The following is an 18,178-nucleotide window of genomic DNA, read 5'->3' on the forward strand; positions in this document are numbered from 1 at the left end:
GCATTCTCTGAGAATGCTGTGGCCAATGTAAACTTCAGTTTTGGCATTCAGTTTGTCTCTGATATCAAGGGATGGGGGTACCTAACATAAAAACCATCATACGCACACCACATATTGTACTACCCTTTTAGCAGTTTCCTGCATGTAGAGCCTGATTGACATATTAAGGGGAACCATACAGCTCTGCACCCAATAGTGCAGGTCAAGAAATTTTCATTTGGTAGCATCACAGAGTTGTTCGACTTTCCACTCTGCTCTAAACAATAGGACCGTGATCAGTCCTGAATATGATGCTACAGGAAATGAGTATACAAACTTCAGTGCACTGATCTAAACTATACACTGTGTACTAACAAGGGGTTTATACACAGTGATGTGAAATAGCACTTATGGCAGTGGAAAATTACACAGAATAGCTGCCTCACACAAGGATATGCACTAAGATTTGTGAAAAAACAAAAACTTACAATAATTTTCTAAACCCTAATCTGCATTGTAAAAGACACGGGTACAGACCACTTCATCACAGACATATGTAAAAAACAGAAACTAAACCAAAGTGCTATGTATCAGTTAAAAACTGCTGCCGCTGCTGCTATCTCTACCGTAACAAGCACATCCCCTTGCCTTGTTGTCTGCCACTCGACTGAGTTTTATAAGGCATATTTTATTACATTGCAGCAACTTTTGTCTTATCTTTCCTTTATAGGAAACACAAGGAGTAAATGTTGTTACTTACGGCAAGAATAAGGATTTCCCAGCATTTTACTCAGCCAGCAGTGGGTTTTCTTCACCATATAATGCTGAAACAACAGAAGAAGCTGCCCGTATGCTTCATAGTCTATTGCAGGCACAACTCAATTCAGGAATGTTACTTGCTGTTCCTGTACCAGAAGAATTTGCACTTTCTGGTAAGTTTTGTTCATTTTCTATTGTTAATGCAGTAATTTTTAAAAGTCTTTTGTGATGTTTGAAGCTTATTGTTTGTTGTTAAATCATTTTTCACCTTCTGTGCAGAATACCAAAGTTTACTCATTTTTTGAGATCAGTTTACTATTATCTAGACTGCAAAAGACAAGATTAGATTAATTACAGCATGTACAGAGTTCTTTAACTAATCATGAAGACTGGAATGGCAAGAAGCCCTAATAATTATCATAATGCCACGCACTTGACAATGGTTGAGAAAGTATAGAATTGGAGGCAGATACATCTTTTGACTCTTTAATGATTTATTAGTTTTCTCAACACCATAAATTTGAATTCAGATAAGAATTGTAAATTATACAGCTTGCCAACACAGTTGATGTAAAAGAAAAACAAAAGGATCAATTTCAGAATGAAATATCACTTTGTAGTGGAGTGTGCACTGAGTTGATATTTCATGGCAGATTAAAATTGTGTGCAAGGTCAGGAGTCAGACCTAGGACCTTTGCCTTTTACAGACCAGAGCTCTACCAGCTGAATTATCCAAGCATGACTCGCAACCCACTCTCTCAGCCTTAATTCTGTCTGTACCACATCTTCTGCCTTCCCTACTTCCCAGAAGTTCTCTTGCCTTCCTCGTGGGATTAGCACTCCTGGAAGAAATGAAATTACAGAGACAGTGCTTAGTGACAGCCTAAGGAATTGTTTCCAGAATAAATTCAACTCTGCAGTGGAGTGTGCAGTGACTTCAAACTCACTGGCAAATTGATACTGTGTGTCAGACAGGGACTTGAACCTGGGATCTTTACCTTTTGTGGACAAATGCTCTGCTGATTTAGCTATCTAAACATGACTTATGACCTGACCTCATGTCCTTCAACTTCCATCAATACATCATAATGTACTAGACTCCGAACTTCACAAATTACCCTTTGGCATTAGCATTCCTAAAGGAAAGACTATTGCAGAGACACGGCCTATCCAAAGCCTAAGAGATTGTTTCCATCATGAATTTTCACTATGCAGCAGACAGTATGCTGATTTGAAATTTTGTGACAGATTAAATCTATGCGCTAGACTGAGATTTTCACACTCTTACATCTGGCAGTACCTAATCTTCAACCTTTCAAACATCACAGAAGTTCTTCTGCATATCCTGTGGGACTAGTACTCCTGGAGGAAAGCATATTATACCAATTCTGAAGTACAGAAAGGATCCAGTATCTGCTGACTATTACAGACCCGATGCTTTGTGAAAAATTTGGAACAAATACAGTTATTAAAAATTGTCTTGAATGATGCCTAGAAACTAATAATATACTGCTGGTCTATCAAAACAGTTTTTGAATACATCACTTTAATTTAGGTAGTTTGACATAAGTCACTTTGGACATACAAAGAGCATTTAAGAAAAAGACAATGTGTTATGCCTATGTTCGTGAATATTGAAGGGACATGTGATGCAGTTGTCATTCCCTTATCATGGCAAAGAATGAAAGAGACTGGACTGCCCTGCAGTTTTGTTTATGGTAGAAGCAAATTTTTCTTTAGAAGGACTGTCCTCTTATGCCTAAAAAATAAAATTATAGGCCAAATATGCCACTGTTGACCTTCCACAGGGATCATTATTGAGGCCAGTTCTGTTTAATATTTATGCAGTGGACATGTGAACCAAGCTTCCAAGAGCTGTTCAAGTACTTCAATATGCTTATGATGCTTGTATGTATATTTCTGGTAGCTGACTTGAAGAAATGAAGAGAGAAAATTGGTTGGTCTCTAAAGGCTTGCTGTTGTTAACTTTTGCAGATGAAGGATTCCACTGGGACTAACATTTATGAGATTAAATTACCAAATGTACTCAGTGAACAGTCAAACTAAATTTATAGGAACAGTAATGGACTCACACATATAATGTGTGGGGTAGATTGCCTATCTCTTAGTCAAGATCCAGCCTTATTTCAGCACATCATGTTCAGTTACAACAGTATCATGGGGGAGCAGATCATAATATTCTACTGCTAAAATACAGGGGTCTAATAAGATCTAAAATTGACATTGGAAGCACATTGTTTTGCAGAGGCAACAGGAAATCAGTTTTGAAAGTAGGAAAATTACAGTTAAATGTGTTAGGACTTGCTGATGAGCTAGGAGTACCATGGAAAAAAAAAAAAAAAGACATTTTTAGTGGAAGCTGCAGAAATTCTGAATGCCTCAAAGCAGAAATTAATTACGGATATACCGGTATTCCTCCTAAACAGACATTCTTCAATTGACCATGCTGTGCTACAGAATCTTGACTGATTGTTTCAAGAAAAAATGAATAGATAGCGACTAAACACTTCCCTAAAATCAAAATCATGTATAAGCTTCATAGCTATGAAGGACATTTCACCTTATCTCTGAAGAATGTCAACATATCCTAATTGAGATTATCAGTATAATGAAATAAGTTCATTAGTAGATGTTTTCTTCTTCTGAACCAAACCAAATCGGTGTACTGTTGCAGCTACATGGCTGATAATTTCCTAAAATATGTCGAGATTTATACTAATGTTGCGAAAAACTCAGATAATTGAACAGTGGGTTGCTTGTTCCTATGGCCAAGCACAGGCTACAAGGAACTTTTTGTAAACTCTCATCTCCAGTTTTGCAAAGGCCTCATCGCTTTTGTTGTAGGGGCCAAGTTTGTGAGTTAATGAAATGGCTTCTGGTGCAGTGCACCACTAAAACAATTTCTCCCTGCCACTGTTATGCAGCAATGCCGTCAGTTCAGGTAACAGGATAAGGCAACTAAAGTTCTACAACACTCCAATAAATTAGTAACAAAGTCACATAAATTAGTTAAAAGGTTTACTTATCTTTGTGACTAGTTGAAATGTGAAGTCTGTAACACTGCTTGTAATATAACACAAAAAGGTCCATCAGTGACTAAGTGCAAATAATCATAGGTAAACATCACAGTACATAGCAATTGCAATTTACAACAACTGTCTGTTCACTGCTAAGAGTTCACTAAGTGATGTTCCTTGACTATGTGAGCCCTGGATGATAATCTATAACGAAATGGGTGGACCTGCTCTTTTGTCATCCAAGTAGGCTTCTGTCTGTTGTTGTTCTGTCATTGCCAGATTGTACTCAGTTGGCAATTGGCCAAGGCAAAGTCGATATCTTCACCCACAGTGCCGCTGATGGAACTTGCGCAAGTGGTGAGTCTCTATGGGACTGGCACTACCTCGAATGTTTGTGCCTGTGGTGGTCTTGCCCTGGCTATGTCTTGTTCTGATGACACAGTAGAACTGCTTTTGCTTCCCCACTATACTTGCAGCTTTAAATTAATTGCAGAACCTCACAGTGAGAAACATTTTGTTTTGACAGGTTGTAGAAACATATTCCAAGATACACAGATGACAGCTGTTATCAAGAAAAGTAGTGGACTTCATGATAGATTCCTAAGGCAACAAAAACTTCAGGAAGAGAAAGAAATGTATGCAAATCAAATAATATGCTAACATTAAATATAATGAACTGGTCAATGACTTAATCAAAAACTGCTGTTCAAAACGGTATTTTTAAAAACATCTTATTACCACCATCAGGTATGATACCTACACTGTATAGAAGAGCAAGGCACCAATTTTAAGATGAATATCAATCATCTGTATGCATTAAGGGGAAACGTTTTGGACAAATACAATGAAACATTTCCTCAAAGCCCTGGTTTCACACAGTTAAAGAAAATGAAAAAGGTATAAGTTCTAATTTGCGTGAGATGTAATCGTGGATCATTCCCTAGTCATCTTCAATGAATCCACATTCAAAATAATCCTTACTTCTCATAACAGTAGGGGGATATCAATCACATTTTTTTTTTCAAATGTAAATGATATGAAAACCAGCAAATCAATTTTATATAAAAGTTTATCACATCTCACCAGTCATTACCAACTACTGCAGTAACTCTTCTTTGTGGAAAATATATATATATATATATATATATATATATATATATATATATATATATATATATATATATATATATATATATATATAAAGATTCCAAGACTTACCAAGCGGGAAAGCGCCGGCAGACAGGCACATGAACAAAACACACAAACACACACACAGAATTACGAGCTTTCACAACTGGCAGTTGCTTCGTCAGGAAAGAGGGAAGGAGAGGGAAAAATGAAAGGATGTGGGTTTTAAGGGAGAGGGTAAGGAGTCATTCCAATCCCGGGAGCGGAAAGACTTCCCTTAGGGGAAAAAAAGGACAGGTGTACACTCGCGCACACACACACACATATCCATTCGCACATACACAGACACCAGAGATGTCAGTCGAGGCGGAAGTACAGAGGCAAAGAAGTTGTTGAAAGACAGGTGAGGTATGAGCGGCGGCAACTTGAAATTAGCGGAGGTTGAGGCCTGGCGGATATCGAGAAGAGAGGATATACTGAAGGGCGAGTTCCCATCTCCGGAGTTCGGATAGGTTGGTGTTGGTGGGAAGTATCCAGATAACTCGGACAGTGTAACACTGTGCCAAGATGTGCTGGCCGTGCATCAAGGCATGTTTAGCCACAGGGTGATCCTCATTACCAACAAACACTGTCTGCCTGTGTCCATTCATGCGAATGGACAGTTTGTTGCTGGTCATTCCCACATAGAAAGCGTCACAGTGCAGGCAGGTCAGTTGGTAAATCACGTGGGTGCTTTCACATGTGGCTCTCCCTTTGATCGTGTACACCTTCCGGGTTACAGGACTGGAGTAGGTGGTGGTGGGAGGGTGCATAGGACAGGTTTTACACCGGGGGCGGTTGCAAGGGTAGGAGCCAGAGGGTAGGGAAGGTGGTTTGGGGATTTCATAGGGATGAACCAAGAGGTTACGAAGGTTAGGTGGACGGCGGAAAGACAATCTTGGTGGAGTGGGGACGATTTCATGAAGGATGGATCTCATTTCGGGGCAGGATTTTAGGAAGTCGTATCCCTGCTGGAGAGCCACATTCAAGGTCTGATCCAGTCCCAGGAAGTATTCTGTCACAAGTGGGGTACTTTTGGGGTTCTTCTGTGAGAGGTTCTGGGTTTGAGGGGAAGAGGAAGTGGCTCTGGTTATCTGCTTTTGTACCAGGTTGGGAGGGTAGTTGCGGGATGCGAAAGCTGTTTTCAGGTTGTTGGTGTAATGGTCGAGGGATTCAGGACTGGAGCAGATTCGTTTGCCACGAAGGCCTAGGCTGTAGGGAAGGGACCGTTTGATATGGAATGGGTGGCAGCTGTCATAATGGAGGTACTGTTGCTTGTTGGTGGGTTTGATGTGGACGGATGTGTGCAGCTGGCCATTGGACAGATGGAGGTCAACGTCTAGGAAAGTGGCATGGGATTTGGAGTAGGACCAGGTGAATCTGATGGAACCAAAGGAGTTGAGGTTGGAGAGGAAATTCTGGAGTTGTTCTTCACTGTGAGTCCCGATCATGAAGATGTCATCAATAAATCTGTACCAAACTTTGGGTTGGCAGGCTTGGGTAACCAAGAAGGCTTCCTCTAAGCGACCCATAAATAGGTTGGCATACGAGGGGGCCATCCTGGTACCCATGGCTGTTCCCTTTAATTGTTGGTATGTCTGGCCTTCAAAAGTGAAGAAGTTGTGGGTCAGGATGAAGCTGGCTAAGGTGACGAGGAAAGAGGTTTTAGGTAGGGTGGCAGGTGATCGGCGTGAAAGGAAGTGCTCCATTGCAGCGAGGCCCTGGACGTGCGGGATATTCGTGTATAGGGAAGTGGCATCAATGGTTACAAGGATGGTTTCCGGGGGTAACAGACTGGGTACGGATTCCAGGCGTTCGAGAAAGTGGTTGGTGTCTTTGATGAAGGATGGGAGACTGCATGTAATGGGTTGAAGGTGTTGATCTACGTAGGCAGAGATACGTTCTGTGGGGGCTTGGTAACCAGCTACAATGGGGCGGCCAGGATGTTTGGGTTTGTGAATTTTAGGAAGTAGGTAGAAGGTAGGAGTGCGTCTGTGGCGTCTGTGTATGTGCGAATGGATATGTGTGTGTGTGTGTGAGTGTACACCTGTCCTTTTTTTCCCCTAAGGGAAGTCTTTCCGCTCCCAGGATTGGAATGACTCCTTACCCTCTCCCTTAAAACCCACATCCTTTCATTTTTCCCTCTCCTTCCCTCTTTCCTGACGAAGCAACTGCCAGTTGCGAAAGCTCGTAATTCTGTGTGTGTGTTTGTGTGTTTTGTTCATGTGCCTGTCTGCCGGCGCTTTCCCGCTTGGTAAGTCTTGGAATCTTTGTTTTTAATATATTTTTCCCATGTGGAAGTTTCTTTCTATTTTATATATATATATATATATATATATATATATATATATATATATATATATATATATATATATAAATTTAAAACTGATTATGAAATTTTTAGATAAGTTAACCATACTTTGTAAAATTCCAAAGCACTTAGAGTTTGGTGTATGGCCTTCAAGTATAATTAATAATAATAATAATAATAATCTTTGTATGTTCAGACATTTTTGTATTTTAGATGTAACAAAAATGAACAGGTAGTGAAATGTCACTGAATAGTTTTTCTAATACTTGGGTACTGTGTTGCCAGGATAAAACCAAAGTTTGTTGAAATCTAGCTGCTTTACAGTGTGAGTACAACAACATACTAAATAAGTTGTCATAAACATACAAGTACAAAGTGTCCCAACCACTTTGAAACAGGTCTGTCAGTTGCTACTATTATGACGTGCAGTTAGTGTTGCCACTAGTGTCTTTCATTTTGGAACTTTATTGCAACATCTGCATTTGTGTAACCCATTATATATTGCAGATTCAGAAAATGTATTTTTTTCTGTGCTGTGTCCAAAAATCTGATATGTGATCAGAGAGAATTTTTGTTAAAATATGCTTTGTTAATGCTAAGTGGACTTCATCTGAATGCTTCAGAAAATATAAATTACTAATTGTTTGATACAGGTTCACATTTAATTTAAATATTTGACACATATATATTTGCCTGCTTTTATTGGAAATTGTATTAGTCAAGACTACCAAATTTTTAAATTTTTGATGGAACATTTTCTCTTGTTACCTATTTCTCTCATATTCTGTGGTTTTTATTTTTCTTCTTTTTTTCTTTATTTTTACATGAATATTTGCTAATCTGTTGGTTACTTACAGGTGATCATATAGAAAAAGCTATACAACAATCACTACAAGAAGCAGAAAAGAATGGTATCAAAGGAAAAGATGTCACACCATATGTGCTGGAACAAGTACGCATTCTGACATCAGGGAAATCTCTTGACACAAGTATCCTTTCTTTTTTTAGTGAAGGGTTGGGGTGTGATAGTTTAGATGTATATACACTGCTGCAAAAAATATTAGTGCATCCTTTTAGAGGTTTCCAAATCATGGAAGATTTATTGCTGCAACAATATATATGGAGTACAACACACAATTACATCTACAGATCAACAGGACAAGCAGTTGTGAGGTATCCACTCTCCTGAAACACCCATACCAGTATACAGTGTAGCCTTCAGAGGCAGCAATGTAGGTGCTAACAATGGCGTCCAGTTGATGATGAATTCTGTTCTGGGATATGTTATTCCATGCCTGCTCAACCAGTTCATGTGGTTCTGTAAGAGTTGTTGGTTGATGAGTTGCATGAGTTACTTCTTGTCTCATGATATTCCATATGTGCTCAATTGGAGACAAGTCCTGAGATCATGCTGGGCACAGAAGTTGCTGCATGTCTTGCAGAGCTTGTTTCATTTCACAGGCAGTATGTGGGTGAGCCTTATCCTGTTGGAACAACCATTGCCTCCCTGTTGCAAGAACAGCAAAAGAATGGGTCTAAAATGTTCTGCATGTACCAAGTGCTGGTTAGTGTCCCCTTCAGAAAAAACAGATGTGAACTAGAGCTGTAGCTTATTTCATCCCAAACCATGAGGCCTGGGGTGGGAGCTGTGTGTCTTGGATAAATGCACTGTACAAACAGCACTCACTAGATCTATGCCATACTTGCAAATGACCATCACTTGCATCAGGCAGAACCTGCTTTCATTGCTGAAGGTCACAGTGCATGATTTCATTTCCCAAGTAATTCTCTGATGGCATCAATCAAGTGTGCATGTCATTGCTGTGGCTAAATGTGTGCATACCCATAATCCCACTGCTAATAACTGGTTTGCAACAGTTCATGTTGACATGTCTGGGCTCACAAGCCCTCTTATCTGCCCTCTGTAGATGTATGATATACCACTGCTGCCCTTAAAAATACGGTGATCCTGGAAGACATTTGTGCCATATGAATATTCAGAACTTCGTCTACTGGTGTGAGAATGTTCACATGGCTACTGATATCAGCACTGGGGCACAACTGATGCAGTATGCGTAACTTGTGTGACAATTCTCCAAAAGGACCCTCCTGTCACTTGGAAGGCCATAATTTGACCCGTTTCAAAGTTTCTCCATTGGCTGTAGGAAACACATGTACAAATCTATAGCTGTGTTGCCTGTTTGCTTCACACGTATGCCCCTCACTGAGAGTTACGTCTGTGAGCATTCCCTATTAAAGGGTAGACATGCATGGTGCTCTGGTAGCTATGCCACTACAGTTTCTGTTGGCAGAAATTTTGAAACCATTATCAGTACATCTGCTATTCCCCAAGTGACAAATGCCATCATCAGATCAAAAACAAATCATCATATTTCCAAGTGCACTAATTCTCTTTTCCGGTAGTGTATGCTTTTTAAAATTGTTATTGCCTTAATTTGTACTCCTGTGGCTTCATTGATGTAGCTCCATGTTGTTAAGCACTGCCTTTTGTCAATTTTTGGCACACAGATTACAAAAAGAATTTTAGAAATAATATTGCACTTTTTAATTAAAGAACGCATTTGCAGTATGAAATTGTTGCACGTTAGCAGGTAATAAGATCTTGAACAATTTTTATCTGGTTTTCTCAGTTACTGTGTTCTTTTGAAATGAATTTTAAATTGGAAAAATTTGTCTGTTCTTGGATTCTGCTTGTCTGTGTAAGTTTATGATGAGATGGAATATATTTTTCCCTCACATTTACTATGGTAAAGTCAATTGATTGTGATACTTGGAAACAATTAGGACAAAGGTAAAAAAAAACAACAACATAAAGTTAAAAAAGAATTCAACAATGTAGGTTTAAGAAAATTTCCCCAATGTAGCCAAATAGTAACCTAAAGTAACAGGCTATTTGGACATCCATGAAATGAACAAACACTATAACCACTTAATAGTTGTTCAGGAAAATCTATCAGCTGATACCACCCTAAAAAGAAGGCATACTTACATGCATTACTAGGCATTAGATGCTACAAAGAGGAATTTTAGTGGAAGTAGAACTTCAGCAAGAACATAGATGAACAACGGTTTTTTCCATATCTTAGAAGAAATTGAAAAAAAAAAAAAAAATCTAAAAATTCGACAAATGAGTTTCCCATAAATCAGTATGAAGACATATAGAGTTTAAACAGGTTTTAATTTTTTCTCTCATAGAAGATAAGTATTTCATTGTTACTCTAAATAGTGAAATGTAATTGAAACTGATTGTGGTAACGTATGTAAAATGCTGAAAATTCAGTTGAAAGTAGCTTGCTTAATGTAACTTCAGATATTGCTCTTGTGAGAAATAATGCAAAAATTGCTGCACAGTTGGCAGTTAACTTGAAAAAACTTTCAAGGACAAAATGCAGGTAAGTAAATGTGTGTTTGTGTGTAGGTTATGTAACTTGTATTCTCTTGCTGTAGTATTTATTGTTAAAAAGGAACATAACAATGATGGGACAGGGAATCTGTATCAGTTGGGTTTTGATGAGGATCTGTTTGTTATGTTCATGCCTTGCTGTACATATTTAATGTTTTGCTAATTTGCAAGGTAGTTGTGAGGACAATTTGAAAAGCTGCCAGCTAAACATGGAATGGGGAAGACAGACCAATCAAATTTATTCTGTTTATTCTTCTGGCAAAACAATAAACTTTTCACAATAGCACTGCAGCAACTTTATTTTAGTGTTAAAATTATTTGTTTTTCCCATAAAATTGTGGATCTGAAATAGCACTCACTACACCAATGTTTGTAAAATTTTCACTTTTGGTAGACTAACAAACGCAGAGACTAAGGTGGAAGATTGAGTACTTCATTATTTGGATGGTTCACTTTCATGGTGTTTGTCACATGATACTGGAGTGTCATCCTGAAGAAATGTGATGAGTTTTCGCATCTCAAATGTTCCTATTACACATTGTTGATGGCTGTGTGATGGCTCTCCACAACATTATAGTGGCAATAACTGGGGACCCACACTGAATGAAACTAATGTTAAATTCTTTGCTATCCTCAAACTGTTATCACTTTGCTGTTGGTGGTAGATTCCTACCAGTGAAATTCTGTGCACATTGGTAACCACATGTCACACCATAGAATTGGCTGGCATTTGTATTTTGAATGATATTGATGGGATGTGCAAGCACACAAGGGGAGGGGGATGGGTATCGGATTGTCATCCCCTGGCAGACATACACTAATTCCATGTATCACCAGCTTTGGCCTTTATAATAGCCTTAATTCAGTGAGGAAGAGTATCCACAGGTGTCTTCAGGGATGCCACATACAGCTGAAGCCACTTGCTGATGATTAGATAAATGCCTTATGTATTTATTGACAGGCTGAAGTATTTCTCATCTAAACTTTATGTAATCTAATTTGTGAATTGAAAAATCACATGTTCTGTGGAGAGTCAGTTTTGAAATCCAAATTGATACTGGCTAAGTATTTCATTTTTAGAGAGGTGTGTTCTGGTTCATACAGACATCATCTTTTTCAGTATGTTGAAGACAGAGATAAGCTGTGAGAGTGGTCAGAAATTATTAATGTGAAAGGGGTCTGATATGTCTGTCTGAAAATATTCCTTCTAATAGTGATGTACTGCATATGTGACAGAATCTACTGCATTTATGTGGAGAACAGAATTTAAGTAATTTACTTGAGATACCATCAACTCCATGAGAGTTTTGGCTGTTGAGGGAATTAATTACATTCTTAATGTCCTTAGCAGACCCTTGACTAATGTTAATATGCTTCTGTTTTTGTGGCATTGGCATTGCTTCTTGCATGTATTCTATTACTTTATCCCTTGAAATGTCTTTGGCAATCTTCTGCTGCTTCCAGAAAGTGATTATTAAATACATTGCCTATCTTACTGCTGTAATTTATTTAATAACAAAAGCCTCACTTTCCTTAACTGATTTCCCAGTTTCTCTTTTAACTTTTGCCCTTATAGATTTAATTGTGTTATCAGTCATTATGAAGAGGCAATTCCATTTTCTATCCTAGCTGTTATATAATAACAGTTATTTGTACTGTGATTACTGATTCCAGCTGTTAACCATTTTCAAGTGCATACTCCTATACTCATAATTTTGCAGAGTCACCCTTGGTGGGTGTATACAAATGTTCATTTGTCACTTTAATACTTAACCACTGTCATCGTAAACATGAGTGAGAACAACTTTTCATATTTGTCAACATTTCAGACAGGGAATGTTTTTCTGACTCATGTTTACTATGACAGTGGTTACATATCAAAATGACAGATGTACGTTTGTATGCATCCACAAAGGGTGAGAGTGTTAATTTACAAATATAAGAGAGTGGATTTGAAAATAACAAACAACCAAAATCACCCAATTGTGGTATAAATGACAGTGACTGTATAACAACGAGTGTGGAAAATGCAATTGTTTACAATAATTTTGTAGCTGTTGTACCTAAAATGAAAAAAGTATTATTCTTAGGTTTTTGTTTTTTCAGTTACTTTCCTTATGACAACAATGTATGTAATATAATATGAAATCAGCTCTAGTTCTCTGTTTGTCCTAACTGTTTCAAAAAATTTCGTTCTCCCTGCAGCTTTTAAAGATTACTAGAAACCCATCTACAAATACATTAAATTTGAAACTGAAATCAATAACATTATACACATCCCTTCAGACATCTTCTGTAAGGCAGTTTGTCAATTACTCTAATTGGTTTGCATACCATTTCCTTGTAATTAAGTAAGTTACTTAGTGTGGCTAGTTGTGAATCATACTCAGAGAGGCCACTCCCAACTGGGTAGACATGGATTGAAAAAGTGGCCGAGAGAGAGAGAGAGAGAGAGAGAGAGAGAGAGAGAGAGAGAGAGAGAGAGAGAGAGAGAGAGAGGAGGGATGGTGTGGGGTGTGTGTGGGAGGGGTTTATAAAACTAGAACAGCTTTGGGAAAGGTCAAAATCACCCCATCATACTTTTTATGTTTTTTAGTGTCATATACAGTTTTCTTACCTTGTTCATGAAATCATATGAATTTCCTAATGTTTTCTATTTTTTATGATGCTGTATAAGAATTTACAACATATTTACAATCCCTTGTGCATTGCATTCGATATACATAGAATTTCAGGAAGAGTCACTTTGACACTGCTATAATTTCTCTTCTGGATATTTGCAAATAATTCCACAATACAGTGCCAACTATCAGCAATAATGCAGAATTGTTGCTGCTCATTGTTACATTTCCACATATGTACATTCCAGTCTGCCACAATCCATGCCCTGTAACATTCTTTGTACGTGAGAAATTTTTCCAACATGTCTGGTCAACATGGGTGTTCTGGTGAAGTAGTCTACCATCTCTTAGAGAATTTCAATGTTGAAGTAGAAATTGACTTCACTGATGAACATGAGGACTTTGTACTAAAAGCAAGTGAAGATTAGGACAGTGTGAATGAGAAGGGATTAGTGGAGGAGGATTGTGATGCTGATCTAAGTCAAACCTCACCTCATTCATCACTGCACGCCCAGGTGAATGTCTCTACAAAGATGGTTGCTAGGGATGGAATAGGCTGGGAGGCTGCTAATTTTTTACCTTTTGTGATAAAGTCAGCTGTGAGCATTCTGAAGGAGGAAGATCCCACTATTTACACTAGCCATCATATATGCTTAGGGTGTCATCTGTACAAAAAGCATGTCCCCAGAAGATCTTTGATCATTTTCTTGGGAGCCTACTTTCATTGAGGACATTATACCAAGGGACCATTTTCAGGAAATTCTCATATATATCTTTTTTTTGACAAAAAATCAACCCAAACTGAATGGCTGCCAGCCAGCAAATTCGCTCTTGTATTTGGAATCATGGAAAACAATATTTATTCTTATGGCCATGCAGAAAATGTAAACATAGATGAGCAACTGTTACCAAAAAATATGAGATGCAGATCAACTCATTCCATGCCCAAGCAATTAAAAAAATATGGTCTCAAATTCTGGAGCAGCCGATGTAGCAACAAAGTACATATGTAATGCTTTCCCAAGAAAGAAGATACAAATGGAGGAAGGAATATGATGATGGACAGCATCCTCACATCTTTTTAACATGCTAGGGAGTTAAAGGGAAGGAAAACCTCATTAGTTGGTACAGCAAAAAGATCTGTCACAAAATACCTGTTGAGGTAAAGAAGCCAAATACTAAAATACACTCCACCACCATCTTGCACTAGACTGGCAACACAGACTGCTCCATGAATGCATACCAAGGAAAGAAAATAAAAATTTCATTCTTCTGTGTACACTGCACAGTGAACTAGCAGTAACCAAAGAAGGAAACAGTAAACTTGAAACCATAACATACTATGATGCAACGAAGTATGAGGTGGATGTCATTGATCAAACAACTCTTAATATACAACAAAGGTCGCTTGTAGGATATGAACAATGCATGTCTTCTTCAAAATCTTGCACTTGGCAGCAATAAATGCCTGGATCACCCACAAAATAGTAATGCACAAGAAAACCGAAAGGAAAAAATTCATACTTCAGCTGGAAACTGAATTCAAGATAATGAAAGATCAAGAAGCAGAAGATACAAAAGAAGAGGATATGGGACCAAAATTATCTAGACAGTGTGACAAATGTCAAATCATCCTCTGTAAAGCCAACAGAAGCAGCAACAACTTTGTGAAGGGCCACAAATCTCCAAATTTAGCACCAGAACAACAAACTTCATGAGTATTAACAAAAGATGTTTTTTTCAGCCATGGTTGTGTTGGCTTCCCTGCACAACAACCTGCTTCATTGACCTGCTTTGCATAGCAACCTAAATATCACGGACAAAACATGGTTTTCAAGCCCCTGATGAATAAGTTTTTCTGCACGACATGTGTGTTGTGGGAGTAGTATTGGCCTGCTTTATTGACCTGTTTTCAGGGGCTATGTGTGTGGTTGGGCATCTCTGAGTGAAAGTGGAGATGGGTAGAGGAGAGTATGGACAAAAGGAGGGGGCAGGAGGCAAGGGATTAGGAGAGAGAGGGTAGAGGACATTGACATAGAGAGGAGAGAGAGAGAGAGAGAGAGAGAGAGAGAGAGAGAGAGAGAGAGAGAGAGGGTAGGAGGTGACAGACTGTGCACTATACATGTCAGATGCATATGCTGACAAAGCCACAGGGAAAATGCTAGTACATATAAACACACACTAGCCTGAGAACTTTTAACATTGCAGCGCGTCAGCAATCGTGAATAATTTAATGATTATAAAGAATCCGCTTCGATTGCAAATAGAAACCGGATGTTGACCTAGGTTTCAGTGTGGATAACCATGCCTTCTTCAGAACACATTAAAACTACAAACTGCCTAAAGAGGCATGGTCCAACATTAATACAGAACACCCAAAAGGGCAAAGGACTCCCATAAAATGTAAAATAAGTGCTACATGTATACTATGTCAATAGCTGTACTTAGCTCAAACGTCGGAAGCATGCTTCCTCACCCCAGCCAATGTTCAGTGGGCTGCGGGCTCTCAGGTAAACTGAGGTGGCGCTGGCAGCTAGGCTGTGAGAATGTCAGAAAGGAACATGTATTTGCAAATTGAGAAATCATCTTCTTTCATATGATTGGCATAAAATGTGTTACGAATGTGCTCCGATGACCGGGTCAAAGGTGCAGGGAGTTAATGCATGTGTATGTATAATGTCCTAGCTTGAGGACGATTTTGTAGAACTGTAGAATGTCGGTAGGCTGAAATTATATATGTGGGATAGCAAATTCCATGGATAGTCAAAACGCATGCACGCAGGATGGATAAAATACCGTAAGCTAGAAGCACGCTAAAAATATGGGGGATGAATAACCCATTTTTCAATGACTTGGGTTCAGTGATAGTATTTGATGACTATGCTTGGATAAGCATGTAAAGTTACTATATTAAATTCTAAGTGCTATTGACCAGAAAAGGGTCAAATTAGTATGACAGGCTTAATGAAATTGCGTGAAAGGACGTACAACGTCGCCTTCCTCACCCTTAATATCTAATGACTGACAGAGGTCATTTTGAATTGTGCTCTCAGATATGTACCAAAATAGTGTAAAAAGAACCTAAAGCTAAACCAGTTTCTTAAAATCAGGTACTTGAGGTATTGAACAATGAAGCTTAATCAAGTGAGGTTTGTGAACGCATTTAGTGTTGAACAGACAAACTACCTTTATGTTCTAATAGTTGTTGACGTGAAAGGTCAAATAATGTAATGGGCTTAATATACATGAGTGAAAGGATGTACAATGTTGCTTTCATCGCCCTAATTATCTATTGACTGACACAGGTCAAAGTGATTAGTGCTATCAGGTGTTACCAAACTGGTATGCAAAGTTATGTGTATATGCGTGAAGAGACGTACGATGTCACTTCACTGTTTTTTAAAAAAGATTAAGGATTTATTTCCTAATTTAGCTTGGACTTGGAATGAATATGACTAAGAACATCCTTGCATCACCATATTCAACTTGGGTAATTATAACTAAGTGGGAATGGCTATTTGGACCATATTAAAAATATTGGAGCTTGTAAGAAGTGAGAATACTGTGAACTTGTACCAGAATCACTCATTGTGAGGTGTTAAATGAAAGTCAAAAGCATGTGTATTGTATTAGTTGCCCACATTTGTAAGGGCAGCTGTCATAACTAAAATTAAGGGAACCTAGAGTGTGACTGAAGGAATTGACCATCCGTGACACCAAGCGACCACATGAATGCATTGGTTATCTTCTATGTCATATGGTAGAATGTAAAGCACTGAGCAAGGGGATAAAACCTTCAAAAAAAATTTTGTTTTTTAAATGGAGTTGGTCATTAAGGATGCAGTCTTTGTCATATAGATGTTTAAAAATCTCCTTTTCTTCTAATATGTGTAATTTCATACCCTTAATTTCAGAATGAAGCAGCTCGGTACTGGCTGGGGGATTAGGCATGTGAGCCATTTGTACAAGATGTTCAGTTTACAGTCACCACTTCTGGTGGGAATATGTTCCTTATATCTAGTAGCTAGAACTCGACCTGTTTGACCGATATAATATTGTGGACAGTCACCGCAGATAATTTTGTAAACCCCAGACTGAGAAAGTTTATCGCCAGAGAATTGTAAAGAGTGGATTAGGTTCTTTTTCAAATTATTATTAGTGGAGAAGGCTGCTCTAAATCCATAAGTTTTAAGTAAACATCCTAATTTGCAACTTATTTTACCTATGAAAGCAACAGATATAATTGCCATTGGTTCATCAACTACTGCATCACTTAATGTGGAAACCATATTATTATTTTTATTTATTTTCGTACTGTACATTCATCTTACTAAGTGTGAATTGTTACCATTATTTTTAGCGATAGTTTCCAGTGTAACTAATTCCATTTCTAGTGCCTGCAGGGAAAGGGGGATAGCCATGGCAAGATGTAGACTTGAATGAAAGAAGGCCATTTTTTGGGCTTGCAGATGGGCAGAGTCAGCTGGAATAATGTTATCAGAATATGTATTTTTTTGATATATATCATAAGCAATGTGGCTGTCCACTATAGTCAAGGTGAGATCTAAATAATTTAAGAATCTCGTAGAGAACTCAATTTCATATTTGAAATTGATGTTTTCATGAAACTCGTTAAGGGGTCGATATCTGGTCCCTGGTTCACGCCAGATGAAAACCTGGTGAGAATCACTGTTCAGACTATACCTGGACTCATCTGTGAACATAACCTGGGACTACTGCTCAAATGACGATGTACTGTGTTCTTGACACCAGGCTTTACGAGCTCTCATGTGACCAGCGGTCAATGGAATGCACCTTGCAGGTCTCCGGGTGATTAAACCATGCCTGTTCAGTCATCTGTAGACAAAATTTGAAAATA

General features: G+C 38.3%; 1 protein-coding gene across 2 annotated transcripts in view; it reads left to right on the top strand.

Moving 5' to 3' along the window:
• Window positions 1–18,178, top strand: part of LOC126337076 (pseudouridine-5'-phosphate glycosidase-like) — a 1,418,644-nt gene that overhangs the window by 95,976 nt on the left and 1,304,490 nt on the right. For both annotated transcript variants that reach the window (XM_050001420.1, XM_050001421.1), the window contains exons 6-8: window positions 710–911; window positions 8,112–8,243; window positions 10,586–10,667. In XM_050001420.1, coding sequence (XP_049857377.1) covers window positions 710–911; window positions 8,112–8,243; window positions 10,586–10,667 — 416 coding nt within the window. The remainder of the gene's footprint in view (window positions 1–709; window positions 912–8,111; window positions 8,244–10,585; window positions 10,668–18,178) is intronic.

This window comes from Schistocerca gregaria, chromosome 2 (genome assembly GCF_023897955.1).
Source record: "Schistocerca gregaria isolate iqSchGreg1 chromosome 2, iqSchGreg1.2, whole genome shotgun sequence".
In the NCBI taxonomy this organism is placed as follows: domain Eukaryota; kingdom Metazoa; phylum Arthropoda; class Insecta; order Orthoptera; family Acrididae; genus Schistocerca; species Schistocerca gregaria.